General features: G+C 58.3%; 1 protein-coding gene across 1 annotated transcript in view; it reads left to right on the forward strand.

Moving 5' to 3' along the window:
* Nucleotides 1–12,023, forward strand: part of CFAP74 (cilia and flagella associated protein 74) — a 66,570-nt gene that overhangs the window by 22,748 nt on the left and 31,799 nt on the right. The window contains 10 exon segments of the mRNA XM_087858679.1: nucleotides 429–602; nucleotides 1,181–1,291; nucleotides 1,675–1,777; nucleotides 2,584–2,741; nucleotides 3,937–4,141; nucleotides 5,434–5,592; nucleotides 6,649–6,822; nucleotides 7,330–7,448; nucleotides 10,005–10,071; nucleotides 10,495–10,584. Of these exon segments, the coding sequence (XP_087714805.1) occupies nucleotides 429–602; nucleotides 1,181–1,291; nucleotides 1,675–1,777; nucleotides 2,584–2,741; nucleotides 3,937–4,141; nucleotides 5,434–5,592; nucleotides 6,649–6,822; nucleotides 7,330–7,448; nucleotides 10,005–10,071; nucleotides 10,495–10,584 (1,360 nt within the window).

Raw genomic sequence — 12,023 nt, forward strand, 5'->3', positions numbered from 1 at the left:
CCACCCCCCCTCCCCTCCACGCCCTGTGCTACCCAGGGCCCTGTCTCTGGCTGTAGGGTCCCAGTGCCACAGGGGCCCCCTTCAAAGGCAGCGTCTCCCACCTGTGCCCCTGGCCTGCTTCAGAGTGGCACGCCCGTCCTCTGGCCAGGTGGGAGCAGGTGCAGGTGAGTGTCCATGAGCACTCAGGAGGTGGAGATCCAGGTTCAAGCAGGGCAGGGGCTGACGGTGCTGAGGTGAAGAGGGAGCCTCGCTCTCCAGCAGCCGCAGGCCCAGAGGGCTCCCAGGAGGAGGAGCTGACCTTCCGTGGTGTTTGTCGAAACTGGATGTCCAGGCCCTCCCAGACCCCTGGAGTGGACACTCCGCGGAGGGCACAGCCCCAGATCTCCAACACCTTCACCATCATAAACAAAAGTGCCTCTTGTTTGAAGGGGCACCGTGTGGCACATCGCGATCCAGGAGAGACAGCTCGAGGACCTCCAAAAGTCTGCCCAGGACGAGGCAGTGGCTGGCAGGAAGTGCCTCCATGCGCAGGCGGCCCAGCAGCTCCGCAGGGAGGAGGAGGCCTTGGAGAAGGCTGAGCGGAACCGGCTGCTGAGGGTCAGGTACGTGGCAGGGACCTGCCAGTGGGGGGGGCTCTCCAGAGCCAGCTCGGGGGTCCGCCTGAGCCCCACCCGTGGCCCACCCCCTGGCCAGGGTCCTCAGTGCCACCCCTCCCTCTCCTTGACCTTACGTCCACTTTTCCTTCCCATTCCTGCTCTGGCTGCCCCAGAGGCTCAGTGCCTGCACTTCCCGGGGGACAGCTCCCACCAGGGGTCTCCTGAGCAGGGCAGAGTGGCACCGCCCCACTGTGAGGGGAACACCCACTCCTGCTCCCCTGGTGCGGCCCCATCTCCTGACCTCTCATTCCCAAGGTCCCGCTACTCTTCCCCTCCCCACCCCAGCCAATCCACTGCCAGACTTCTCTGCTGCTTCTGTGGGAGCCAGGTCCCTGGTCACTCTCGGGGTCCTCACCCTCCCCTCCCCACCAGCTTGGTCCTGGTCCTGCCTGTGGTGCCCGCTCCGTCCCGTGTCCCGCTCCTGGCCAGCCTGGCTCTTAGGGACACCTGTTCCCCAGGTGGCCGTGGCCCCTCCAGAGCCGACGCTCATGAGTGTCCGTCCCCACTGCCCCCTGCCGCTGCAGGAAGTCCATGCACCTCCAGAAGGAGCGCGGGCTCCGGCACCAGAAGCTGGTGGAAGATGCCCAGAGGAACCACAGGATCGCGGTGAAGTTCCTGAAGGCTTCCCTGAGAAGGTAGTGTCTCACACTCCTCCCATCGGTACCCTGGAGGAGAAACACAAGAATGGATCCTTTGTTTTTGTCTTAAAATTCCCCAATTTTATTATTAAATCATCACCTTACTGTCAAAAAATAATCAAACTGTATTTTTAGTTTTGAGCTGATTGCCTTTGTCAGAAGAGGACCTACCATAGATGGCAGGAGCCTCCAGTCCAGGGAAGCGTGTTTCAACGTTTCCGTGTAACAGACGCTCCACACAGCTCTTGACATGTACCTGTCATGTCACCACATTCTGTTATTCCGTGGCCGACATGACCCACCCCCAGGCTCCTTCTAGTTCTGTGCTCGCGCATGACGATGACCTTGGCACTTCCGGTGAACCCTGCACCTTCCTCCAGAGTTCGCGAGCAGGAGAGGCAGGAGGAGATGAAGTCCCGGGCGCACATGAAGAGGCGCATGGACGCGGTGCTGGCCCTGAAGAACAGCATCACCGCCAACAGGGTAGGCGCCCCGGCTCATGGCCGTCAGCGACCCCTGCCCGCAGGGCACATTGCAATCCTGGAGGGACAGTGTGAGAGCCTCCTGACACCCGTAGGGCCCCACGCAATCCTCCAGGAGCCTGTCCAGGCAGGCGTGTGTCCTTCCAGGCAGGGGTCCACACCTGCACACCGCTTGGCCTGAATCCCTGCTCCTCTGGACGGGAGTCCCGTGTCCTCAGACTCAGCACTCAGTCGCTCCCCCAAGGATCTGCTGCCTGCGGGTCCGTGCTGGCACTAGCCAGGTGCCTAGCCAGGCGGCAAGAAAGCTCACAGACCTGTCCTCATGGGCAGGTCCATGGGAGGAGTGATGACAAGGCTCCAGGAGGACCAGGGTTTGGTGAGGCTGTGGGCAGGGGTCCAGGATCTTGCTGGAGGAAGTGACACCCCCCCTGGGGCCTGGGGTGTGGCAGTTAGGCCTGGAAAATGGAGAGGGGAAGAAGGGGAATAGCATTTGCAAAGGCTCAGAGGCAAGGAGAGCAGGCCTCTTGGAGGAAAGCCCAGCATGTCCAAGAAACAGCCAGGGGGCAGAGGCCAGCGGCCAGTCGTGCGGAGCCACGGAAGACAGTGCACTCAGGTTGCGGGAAGCCCCTGAGGATCTTAAGGAGGGTGCGTCAGCAGGTGGGCGGGGCCAGGTGAGGGGGTAGGGCTCTGCAAGCATCTCCTCAGGCGTCTCAGAGCTGATGTAACGTCACCCGTGCACTAGAAAGTTCCGGTGTGTGTGCACATGCATGTGCCAACGCCACACCCTCACTGCTCTCTATTCCCAAGGAAACACTCCGGAAATTTCAAGCATGGGGCCAAGCCAAGGCAGAGCTGGCTGAGCAGAAGACCCAAGCCGAGAAGGACATGATTCTGGCCCAAGGTGGGGACGCCTTCAAGCACGTTTTCCATCAACGCCGGTGCCAGGAGCTGGAAGCCCAGAACCGGTGAGTGCGAGGTGGCGCTCCAGGGTTCGAGCCCCTATGCCCTGGGAGGCATGGCCATCACGGTTAGCCAAGCTGCTTCCCTCCCTGGGCTTCCCCCTCAAATGGGGGCTCCAGCCCTCCCTCCACACCCTGCTATCCACACCCCAGCAGGTGGGGCCTCCCCTGGGCCTCAAAGCACAGACCCTTCCGGCCCTATCTCCCCTAGCGCAGCCCCACTCAGGCTGCTGGCCTGGTTTCGTGGTTTCTCAGGAGCTGCACTGAGGCCCCAACATGGCTCACTCTCTCCGTCTCTGGGCAATCCGGGACCCTCCAGCCCGGGCTCACCCTCATGGGCTCTGCTTTCTGATTTCCTCCGAATGGGCGCTCGGTGCCACGAGCTGCTGCGACCCCCCTCCCCGGGGTCCGGCATCCCCGTCGTTCACCCTGAGACCCCCCCTCAGCCTGCAGGGTCCCTGTACTTCGCCCCCCAAGCTGCACCCCGCCCTGCCTCCTGCCCCCAATTCCCCGCCCCCAGGAGCGGGCTTCCTGAGATCCAAAGGTCAGTGTCCTGCCCCTGCCCGCCTCCTGCAGGACACGTCCCTCCTCCCACTCCCAGCTCTCCCCAGCCCCCCAGCCCCAATCACGGTCACTGTCAGGGTCTACCCAAGGGTGGCCTCCTGGCCATCTCACTGGGGACGGCATCTGTTGTCTGGGAGTCACCGTGCCCTGAGTGTCACCACAGGAGCTTTGCCATCACCCCATCCTGCTGGGGGGGTCCCGGGGGCAGCTCCACAAGTCCCCTAGTCTGGCACAGGCCTGGCACACAAGGAAGAGCCAAGGAGGAGCAGCTGGGAGGAGTGAGTGTGGCCTTGCTTTGTGCCTCAGCAGGAGTGCCCAGCTGCCGGCCTGGAAGCCAGGAGCAAGGGGCAGCTCCCGTGGGGTCAAGGCTTATTGTGGGGCCTGGGCCTGGGCCTGGGCCGGGCTGGGCTGGAATTTCAAGTCTTGGGTCTCCGTCCTGGCCTCATCTACTCCCTCAGGAGCGAGGGGCTCATGCCAGGACCAGCGCCTTGCAACCCTGTGCCCAGGGAGGCTGGACCTGTGCTCCTGGGAAGGGCTCTTGAGCGCCGCTGAGCTGACCCGGGCCTCCTGGGGTCCCCGGACACAGCTCACATCTTGCGTCTCGCCTTCTCTGGGCCCACATGGCGTTTTCCCACAGCACCTTCGAGGAGGAGCAGAAGCTCAGAAAGCAGGAGATCGTAAATCGGATTTTGAAAGAAGAGGCTGAGGAAGAGAACAGGAAGAAGAAGCAGTCTTCCCCTGCCAAAGCCGCGGACCGGCTGACTCTGCGGGATAAGACGTGGAACTATGTCACGGACGTCTGTGAAGGGAGTGGCACAGCAGTCCTTTCCTGTCACCTGCCGGTGAGCCGGGGGCCCTTGGCCGTCTAATGCGCGCACCTCCAGGGGAGCAGACAGGTGATCTGAGGGCCCGGGACCTTGAGCCATTGTATAAACCCCTCCAGCTAAGATCCAGCAGGAGAAACTGCATGTCCTGCGCCAGGATGTCTCCTTTTCTTGTTCTCGGCACCTTCTTCCTCGGGCTGTCCTTGCTGGGAGGCCCCAACGGTGGGCGGGCGTGTCCTCTCCACAGTGGGCGGGGTGGCAGGCCACGTGGCGTCAGACCCAGGTCTCCAGCATCTCACCCACGTGGGAGCCGCCCCCTGGGGACAGCACTGCAGGTGGGGAAGCCCGTGACCATGGTGTCGCCTGCAACAAGGTTGGCTCAGGCCACCTGACTGGTCCCTCCATAACCGAGACAGGCCAGTGACCAAAGGCCAGTCCCAGGCCGAGGGGTACTGGTGCCTCCAGACACCCACGTCCTCTCTCTTGTGCAGCCCTCATCCGTTCATGCCTTCGTCCCTACGAGGGCCGACGCCGTGCCGGCCCCCAGGCCGGTGACCTGTTTACCTGTCTCAGGGAGTGTGGGGCAGGGATACCAGGACTCCCCTCCTGAGCCCAGCGCAGCACTTCTGCCCTTGGCACCCCAGAACCTGAAGGTCCAGGTCACTGGACAAATGGCGCTGCCCAGAGAAGCCCCTCGGGCGTCTGCACTGGCTTCTGCGGGGCCTTCGCTCTGTCCCGAGGTGGTTTCCAGTCTTGTCCTGTTTCCCAGCCCCGCCCCCACACGTCCAGGCCTTCACACCTGCTGCTTCCGCCCCGGCCCCCTGGCCCCATCCAGCCAGCTGCCCCTGGAGCCTTCCCTGCCCCTCCACACTAGGTGTCCTGTGTTTCTCCGCGTCGACACCCGGTCTCCTTCCTTGGGAGCCTTTCGCACGTTTGTGACAATGTCTCCTCCGTCTACGTGTGCTGTCCCCTGGAGGGAGGCTGCACCCCGGCCCCACCGAAGCCCAATCCCAGGACCAGGCACCTCCAGGTGGTAACCATGAAGGACAAACATTAGAAACAATACAAAACTAGATCCATAAATTAGTATCTTGTGGACTCTTGTGGGTGTTGGAGAAAAATATTTAGTGCTGTATAAAGATACTAATATTTTAAATGGGAAAAGTTATGAAACAGGCTGTGTTCTAGTCCCCAGGTAAAGAGAAAAAGATGTGCCCAAGGGGCTCACGATGAGGGTTATTTTCTTCTCCCTGATCTGTAGAGTCTCTGTTTTCTGTAATTAGCTACTGAATTCCTTTCCCCGACGGCAGGACAGTGACGGGGCCGCACACCCCAAAGCCCCTCAGTTACTGGTAGCCATTTCCAGTGAGTCCGTCCAGGGGGACCCCGGGAACACCAGCTGGGAAGATGACTCTCTGGCTGAGCCGGAGATCCCCGGGCTCTGGAAGGACGACCATAAGCCGTACCAGGTAAGCGCTCCCTGCTTCCAGGCCCGCGAGGTTGGGAATGCCCGGCGCTGCTGGCCTAGAGCCAAGACGCAGAGAGAGCCCCTTGCCTGGTCACACGTCCCTCAGGGGGGCACCGTTATTTATGCCGTTTGAGGAAATGCTGTTCCTATCGCGCGTTTCGAAACCTTCCTTTTGGCCTGATTTAAAAACCTAGAGAGATGACGGGGCGCCTGGGTGGCTCAGTCGTTGAGCGTCTGCCTTCAGCTCAGGGCGTGATCCCGGCGTTCTGGGATCGAGCCCCACGTGGGGCTCCTCTGCTGGGAGCCTGCTTCTTCCTCTCCCACTCCCCCTGCTTGTGTTCCCTCTCTCGCTGGCTGTCTCTCTCTCTGTCAAATAAATAAATAAAATCTTTAAAAAAACAAAACAAAACAAAAAAAACCTAGAGAAACGAGGCATCTGGGTGGCTCGGTCAGCTAGGCCTCCAACTCCTTTTTTATTTTGCTTTGTTGCTACTGAAACGTTAGCTCTTTATTTTATCTTTTTAAGATTTATTTATTTGTTTGAGAGAGAGTAAGAAAGAGAGAACACGGGGAGTAGAGGGAGAGGGACAAGCAGACTCCCCACGGCTCAGTCGGTTAAGCATCAGCCTTCAGCTCAGGTTGTGATCCCGGGTCCTGGGATCAAGTCCTGCGTCAGGATCCTTGCTCCACGGGGAGCCTGCATCTCCCTCTCCCTCTGCTCCTCCCTTGCCAAAAAAATAAAAATAAATAAATAAAAACAGATAAACTACTCAAAAATCTAGAAAACTCCGCCCTGCCGTTACTTTCCAGAAATCTGCCAGAACGCTGAACGTGTCCACTCTGCCCGTCTTTCCTTTTTCTCTGAAGTAAGGGCCGCCCACCTCGCTATGGTCGCAGCTCTCTAAGGGGCCTGCCAGATCGTGCACGCTGTCCCCTGCCCTGGCTGCTCTGGGTCCTGGCTCTGTGCCACTAACTTCTGCAGCCCCCGAGCTGCCCTTGGCCCTCCTGGGCCTGGGCTCACCCTCGCGTGTCAGCCGCTGCTTCTCTGGAACCTCAGGTGCCCAAAGAGGATGTGGACCGGAAGCCTGTGGGCGGGACGAAGATGGACAAGGACATCCTGGCCCGCACCGTGGAGAAGCTGCACAGCAGAGTGACCCACAAGCAGGTGGTGTCCGGGCGCGAGTTCAAAGGTCGCCCCTTCAACAGCAAGCCCAAGCTCATCCACTTCAAGGTGAGCGCCGAGAGCCCTCCCGGGCGCCCAGAAGGAGGGACACGGCCCTGCCAGCCTGCCCTGGAGCTGAGGGTGTTTGGGGGGGCATCAGACACCAGCCCCGGGAGGCCCTCGTCCCAGGGGACAGCCTCCCTGGGAAGGGACAGTGAGGGGGCCAGTGTTCACACGTAGTCACAGTCACCAGACTCTGCAGGAGAGGGGCTGGCGGGCTCCTGGGATGGCACACGGTCCCGAGTCCGTCACACAGAGTCGGACGCCAGCCCCGGGCTCCACGCTGTCCGAGGTCCCCAGGAAGCCGTTTCCCGCTCCCGCTCTCCCTGCTCTTCGTGTGTCTCCAGAGGGGCCCTTTCTAGGTCGGGAAACCTTGGGAGTTGTTGCTGGCCGTCCCCGAGACCTTCCTCGTGTCGTCGGCTCGCTGGCCATCTAGGGGCACACGAGAGGCTGCTGCGCCGGCGCACAGGCGGCTTCCCTCCGACACGCTCAGGATAACTTCTCTGGCTTTTCCAGGATTTTGATCTTGGCAAAGTGTACAAGAAAAAGGTCACATTGATAAACGCCACCTACAGCATTAACCACTGCAAGCTGGTCGGGGTGGAGGAGCACCTCCGGGACTTCATCCGCATCGAGTGAGAGGCCGGGGGGCGGGCGCCTGTGTGGCTGACAGCCGTGCACGGTCTGTGCGGCGTGTCCCGCCTGGGGGTGGCGCTGTGTGTCTGCTCGCGTTGACGGGGTCTGAGGCCATCCCCGGTCTGTGTGATCAGGGGTGTGGCGGCCACATCTCCTTCTCTGTCCGTGTTTTGGTGTCGCCCACTCTGGGTAAGATGTCCCTCCAGCCGTGTTTCTGTGTCCTCCTTCTATGACCCCACTGCTGCATGACCTGGATCTTTCACGTCTGTCTGTCCACTTTAATGCTTGCTCTTCCCTGCTTTATCTTTTCCCTCATTTTTCTCATGCTGACCCCGTGTGTCTGCTGCAATGTCTGTCTTTGCTTCTGCTCCTTAGCATGTTGCCTTTGGTTTTAAGAAAGTCTCCTCCTGGTTTCTGCCAGCTTTTAGTTGATGTGTTTGGAGGCCCACGATGACCCGGGATGGCTCTAGGACTCCTGGTGGGAGTGTGTGGGTGCAGGCTGGTCCCCACCGCCCATCCCCACGACCTGTCCCTGCGATTCATGCTTGCTGACCTGGGCTCTGGTCAGCTTCTCCCACGCAGGACAGGTTCTCTTCCAGGGGCTGCTGTAGGGCTAGGATCTGCGTTCCCTCTCCTCTCTTTCCGGCAGCGTTCTGGATTCTTCCGCTAACTGCAAAGGCTTGCCTGGGCAGAGTGTGGCCGGAAATTGCTGCTCAACACCATTATTCTGTCGGGCAGGATTTATCTGGGGTCTACTTGTTCTTCATGCTGGTCTGCGGGTCTCTGGGGGGGCCTCAGGGGCCCAGACTCGGGGTGTCTGTTCCCTCAGCACCCGAAGCACTCCCCGCTGGGGCTGGAGCTGGAATCCCTGCGCTGAGGTCATCACCCTCCGTCTTCCTGGTCCTGTGGCTGCCGCTGCAAAGTCAGCTTTCAGCCCGAAGTTACAGCCCCAGGGGGTTGTCTGGCTTCCCTCTGGTCGCCTTGAGACGTCCCTGTGTTCGGGGTCCTGCGGCTCCCCCGCGTTGTGTCAGGTGTGGACTGGTTTTCTTAGATGCATTAGGGCTCACTGAGGACTCAGACCTCCGAACAGCTGTGGACGTCTCTCCAGCTGTGTGTCCAGGTGTGTTCTCCAGTCTGACACTCAGTCGGCCCTTCTCTCTCTGTGTCTAACTGGCTGTTGAAATTGTCACCAAGGGGCACCTGGGTGGCTCAGTCGTTAAGCATCTGCCTTTGGCTCAGGTCATGACCCCAGCATTCTGTGTTCTGTGATCGAGCCCCGCATCAGGCTCCCGGCTCGGTGGGGAGCCTGCTTCTCCCTCTCCCACTCCCCCTGCTTGTGTTCCCTCTCTCGCTGCCTCTCTCTGTCAAATAAATAAACAAAATCTTAAAAAAAAGAAAGAAACAAACAAACAGTCACCGAGTCTCTTGTTTCGGTGGCCGTACCTCTCACCTGCAGAAGCTCTGCACCCTACCTCAGGCCGGCAGCTGCTTCCTGACGGCATCTTGCTCCTTCCTCACATCTGGGATTCTCTGTTTCTGTCTTTGACCATTTTAACCGACATCTTTTATTTTTTTTTTTTAAGATTTTATTTATTTATTTGACAGAGAGAGAGAGACAGCCAGCGAGAGAGGGAACACAGGCAGGGGGAGTGGGAGAGGAAGAAGCAGGCTCATAGTGGAGGAGCCTGACGTGGGGCTCGATCCCACAACGCCGGGATCACGCCCTGAGCCGAAGGCAGACGCTTAACCGCTATGCCACCCAGGCGCCCCAACCCGACATCTTTTAAAGCCCCCATTCAATCCTTCTCTTATCCGAGGCTCTTGGAGTTTGGTCCTTCTGTCTGCACGTGTGTTGTTGGCGTCCACGTGTCCGTTATGAGGGGAATCCCAACTTCTCACCAGTGGGACTCTGCCCCCCGGGGTCTCTGTGATGTGGCATCAAAAAGCTTCCCTCCCAACCAGAGAACTTTTGGATTTGCTTCTGCCTGGTGCCATGGGGTCATTACCAGCCAGGGGGAAAACAATTATATTAAGTTTTTAGCTTGTATCTTTCTAATCCAAGCACCTTAGTTCAAATCCAACCTTGTGAAAACACACCCCACATTAGAAATTCTCTGGGAGCTTCTTTTCCTCATGATCCAGCCCAAGACAGGCTGACTGCCCTCGAATCTCCCTGTGAAGATGGGGCTCTTTCCCCGGACCTTTCCCTGAAAATGGGGTTCAGAGGGTCCCAGCTGTGTGCAGGGTCAGTGCCAGCCCCTTACCTGGCTCACACCCCTCACACTGGGGTTAAAACCCTGCCCTTGGTTCCAGGCAGACACACGCATGTCCCCCGGGAACCGTGGCACCCGCCCCCTCCCTCACTCCACACACATGCAGATGTTACTTGAGGGTCTCCTGGGACTTGGGGCGCAGCGCCCAGGACGGGCAGGAAGGGTCCAGAAGACCCGCTCAGTCCTGCTCCAGGCCGTGGCTCTTGTGCACAGTTCATTTCAGCCCAACCGCGCCTTCCCAGTTGGTCTGATTACGTATCCCCTGGATGGTTCTACCTGCAGCTTTGATCCCCCTGGTCCCATGTCAGCCGGGATGTCCTGCGAAGTACTTGTCACCTTCAAGCCCATGGTGAGTGTCTGTTCCGAAACCAGATGAGGTAAAGGAACTTCTCTCCGTCGTGAGTGGGCGGTGGGTGGGACGGGGTCTCTGCTCCTCCCCAGGCTCTGCAGACACTGATGTGGTGATGGAGGAGGGACGCACAGGCCTCAGTAGGGGTCACACAGGCCCCTGTTCTATTTCCAAACATATTCAGCTGTGTTCTGATGCTAGGAAGAATTGTAGGGCTGCCCTGATGGTTTGCTAGCCTGCAGGGTGATCTGGTGTGTTCTTGGGTCAAAACGGGGCGTGTTAGACTGTTCTCATGGGCCCCGCCAGTGCGAGGCTCCTCCCAGCTGTGGCCACGCCCAGGTCCGGCCCCTGATTCTGGAGCCACAGCGTGTGTCCCTGGGTAAAGTTACAAACGTTAGGGTGGTTGGGTGTCTTATTTTTTAGATAAACAAGGATCTGGAAGGAAACGTCTCATTTATGGCTCAGACGGGCGGATTTTCCGTTCCGCTGAAGTGCTCCACAAAGAAATGTGCGGTAAGTCCAGAGATGCCGAGCCGGCGAGGCCCTGGTGACAAGGGCGCGGTGCGTCCCTGGCCTCACGCAGCTCAGGTGAGGGGAGGCTGTGGCCGAGCCCGCGCAAGTGGGAGCTCGCAGACCGCTCCGAGAGGGCGAGCGCTCACATCGCCGCGGGGAAGCCAGGGCCGCGTCCTGCCCCACAGAGCCCAGGCTGTGGGAGACCTCAGGTCGTCTCAGGAGACGCCGGTCCCCTCGCCAGCTGTGTGATGTCCCCCCAGTTTGCCTTGTAAACTACGCACCGTGCCGTACGTCACATCTGCAGGCCTGATAACTGAAATCCGCACCCTTGGTCCACCTTCCCCCGCCTCCTGCAGCCACCACTCTGCTGTCCCTGTCGATGAGCTTGGGTTTCTTCGATTCCACACACAAGGGAGGTCGTACGGTGTTTGTCTTTCTCTGTCTGGCTTATCTCACGTAACACAGCGCCCTCAAGGCCCATCCATGCTGTTCCAATGGCAAGATATCCTTCTTCTTTATCTGTTCATCCGTTGACAGACGCTTAGGCTGTCCCCACTGGTTGGTTATCGTAAGTCCTATTGCTGAGACTATGGGGGTGCAGATGTCTTTTTGAGGGACTGGTTTCATTTCCTTTGGATGTATTGCTGGAAGTATATTGCCGATCGCAGAGTAGCTCTATTTTTAACTTTTTGAGAAGACTCCACACTGTTTTCCAGAGTGGCTGCACCAGCTCGCATCCCCACCAACAGTGCACGAGGGCCCCACTTTCTCCACGTCCTCGTCAACACCTTTTGTTTCTGGTGTTTCTAATTCGAGCCGTTCTGACAGCTGGGAGGTAATAACTCATTGTGGTTGGGCTCGAATTTCCCTGATGGTGAGTGGTGTTGAGTAATTCCATGTGCTTGTTGGCCGTCCGCATGTCCCATTTAGAAGGGTGTGTGTTGGGGTGTGGAGAAGAGCTGCGTCCCCAGGGCTCGCCCACCTGATGGCTCCATCAGTAAGAAATGCCTTAATTTTATTCTCTATTTAAAAAAAAGAAAAATGTCTGTTCAGATCCCCTGCCCATTTTTAACCGAACTATTTGTTTTTTTACTATTGAGTTGTGTGAGCTCTTTATATATTTTGGATGGCAAATATGTTCTCCCATTCTGTAGGTTGCCTTTTCATTTTGTCTGCCTTTGTTGTGCAGAACTGATTCTTTTTAAAATCTTTTAATGTATTTTTTAATTTTTATTACCAAAGTATCAGTGACATACAATGTTATGTTAGTTTGAGGTGTACGACATTGATTCGACCGTTCCACACATGACTCCATGCTTCTCATGATACGTGCAGTCACTGCTAATCCTTTTTTTAATTAAGAAAAATTTCAAACGTAAGGAAAAGCAGAAAAAATAGCTCTGATCATCCGTGTGCTGCCCGGATCCCGTCTCTGTCGC

This window comes from Ursus americanus, chromosome 33, assembly GCF_024610735.1.
Source record: "Ursus americanus isolate L20-20 chromosome 33, mUrsAme1.1.p, whole genome shotgun sequence".
In the NCBI taxonomy this organism is placed as follows: domain Eukaryota; kingdom Metazoa; phylum Chordata; class Mammalia; order Carnivora; family Ursidae; genus Ursus; species Ursus americanus.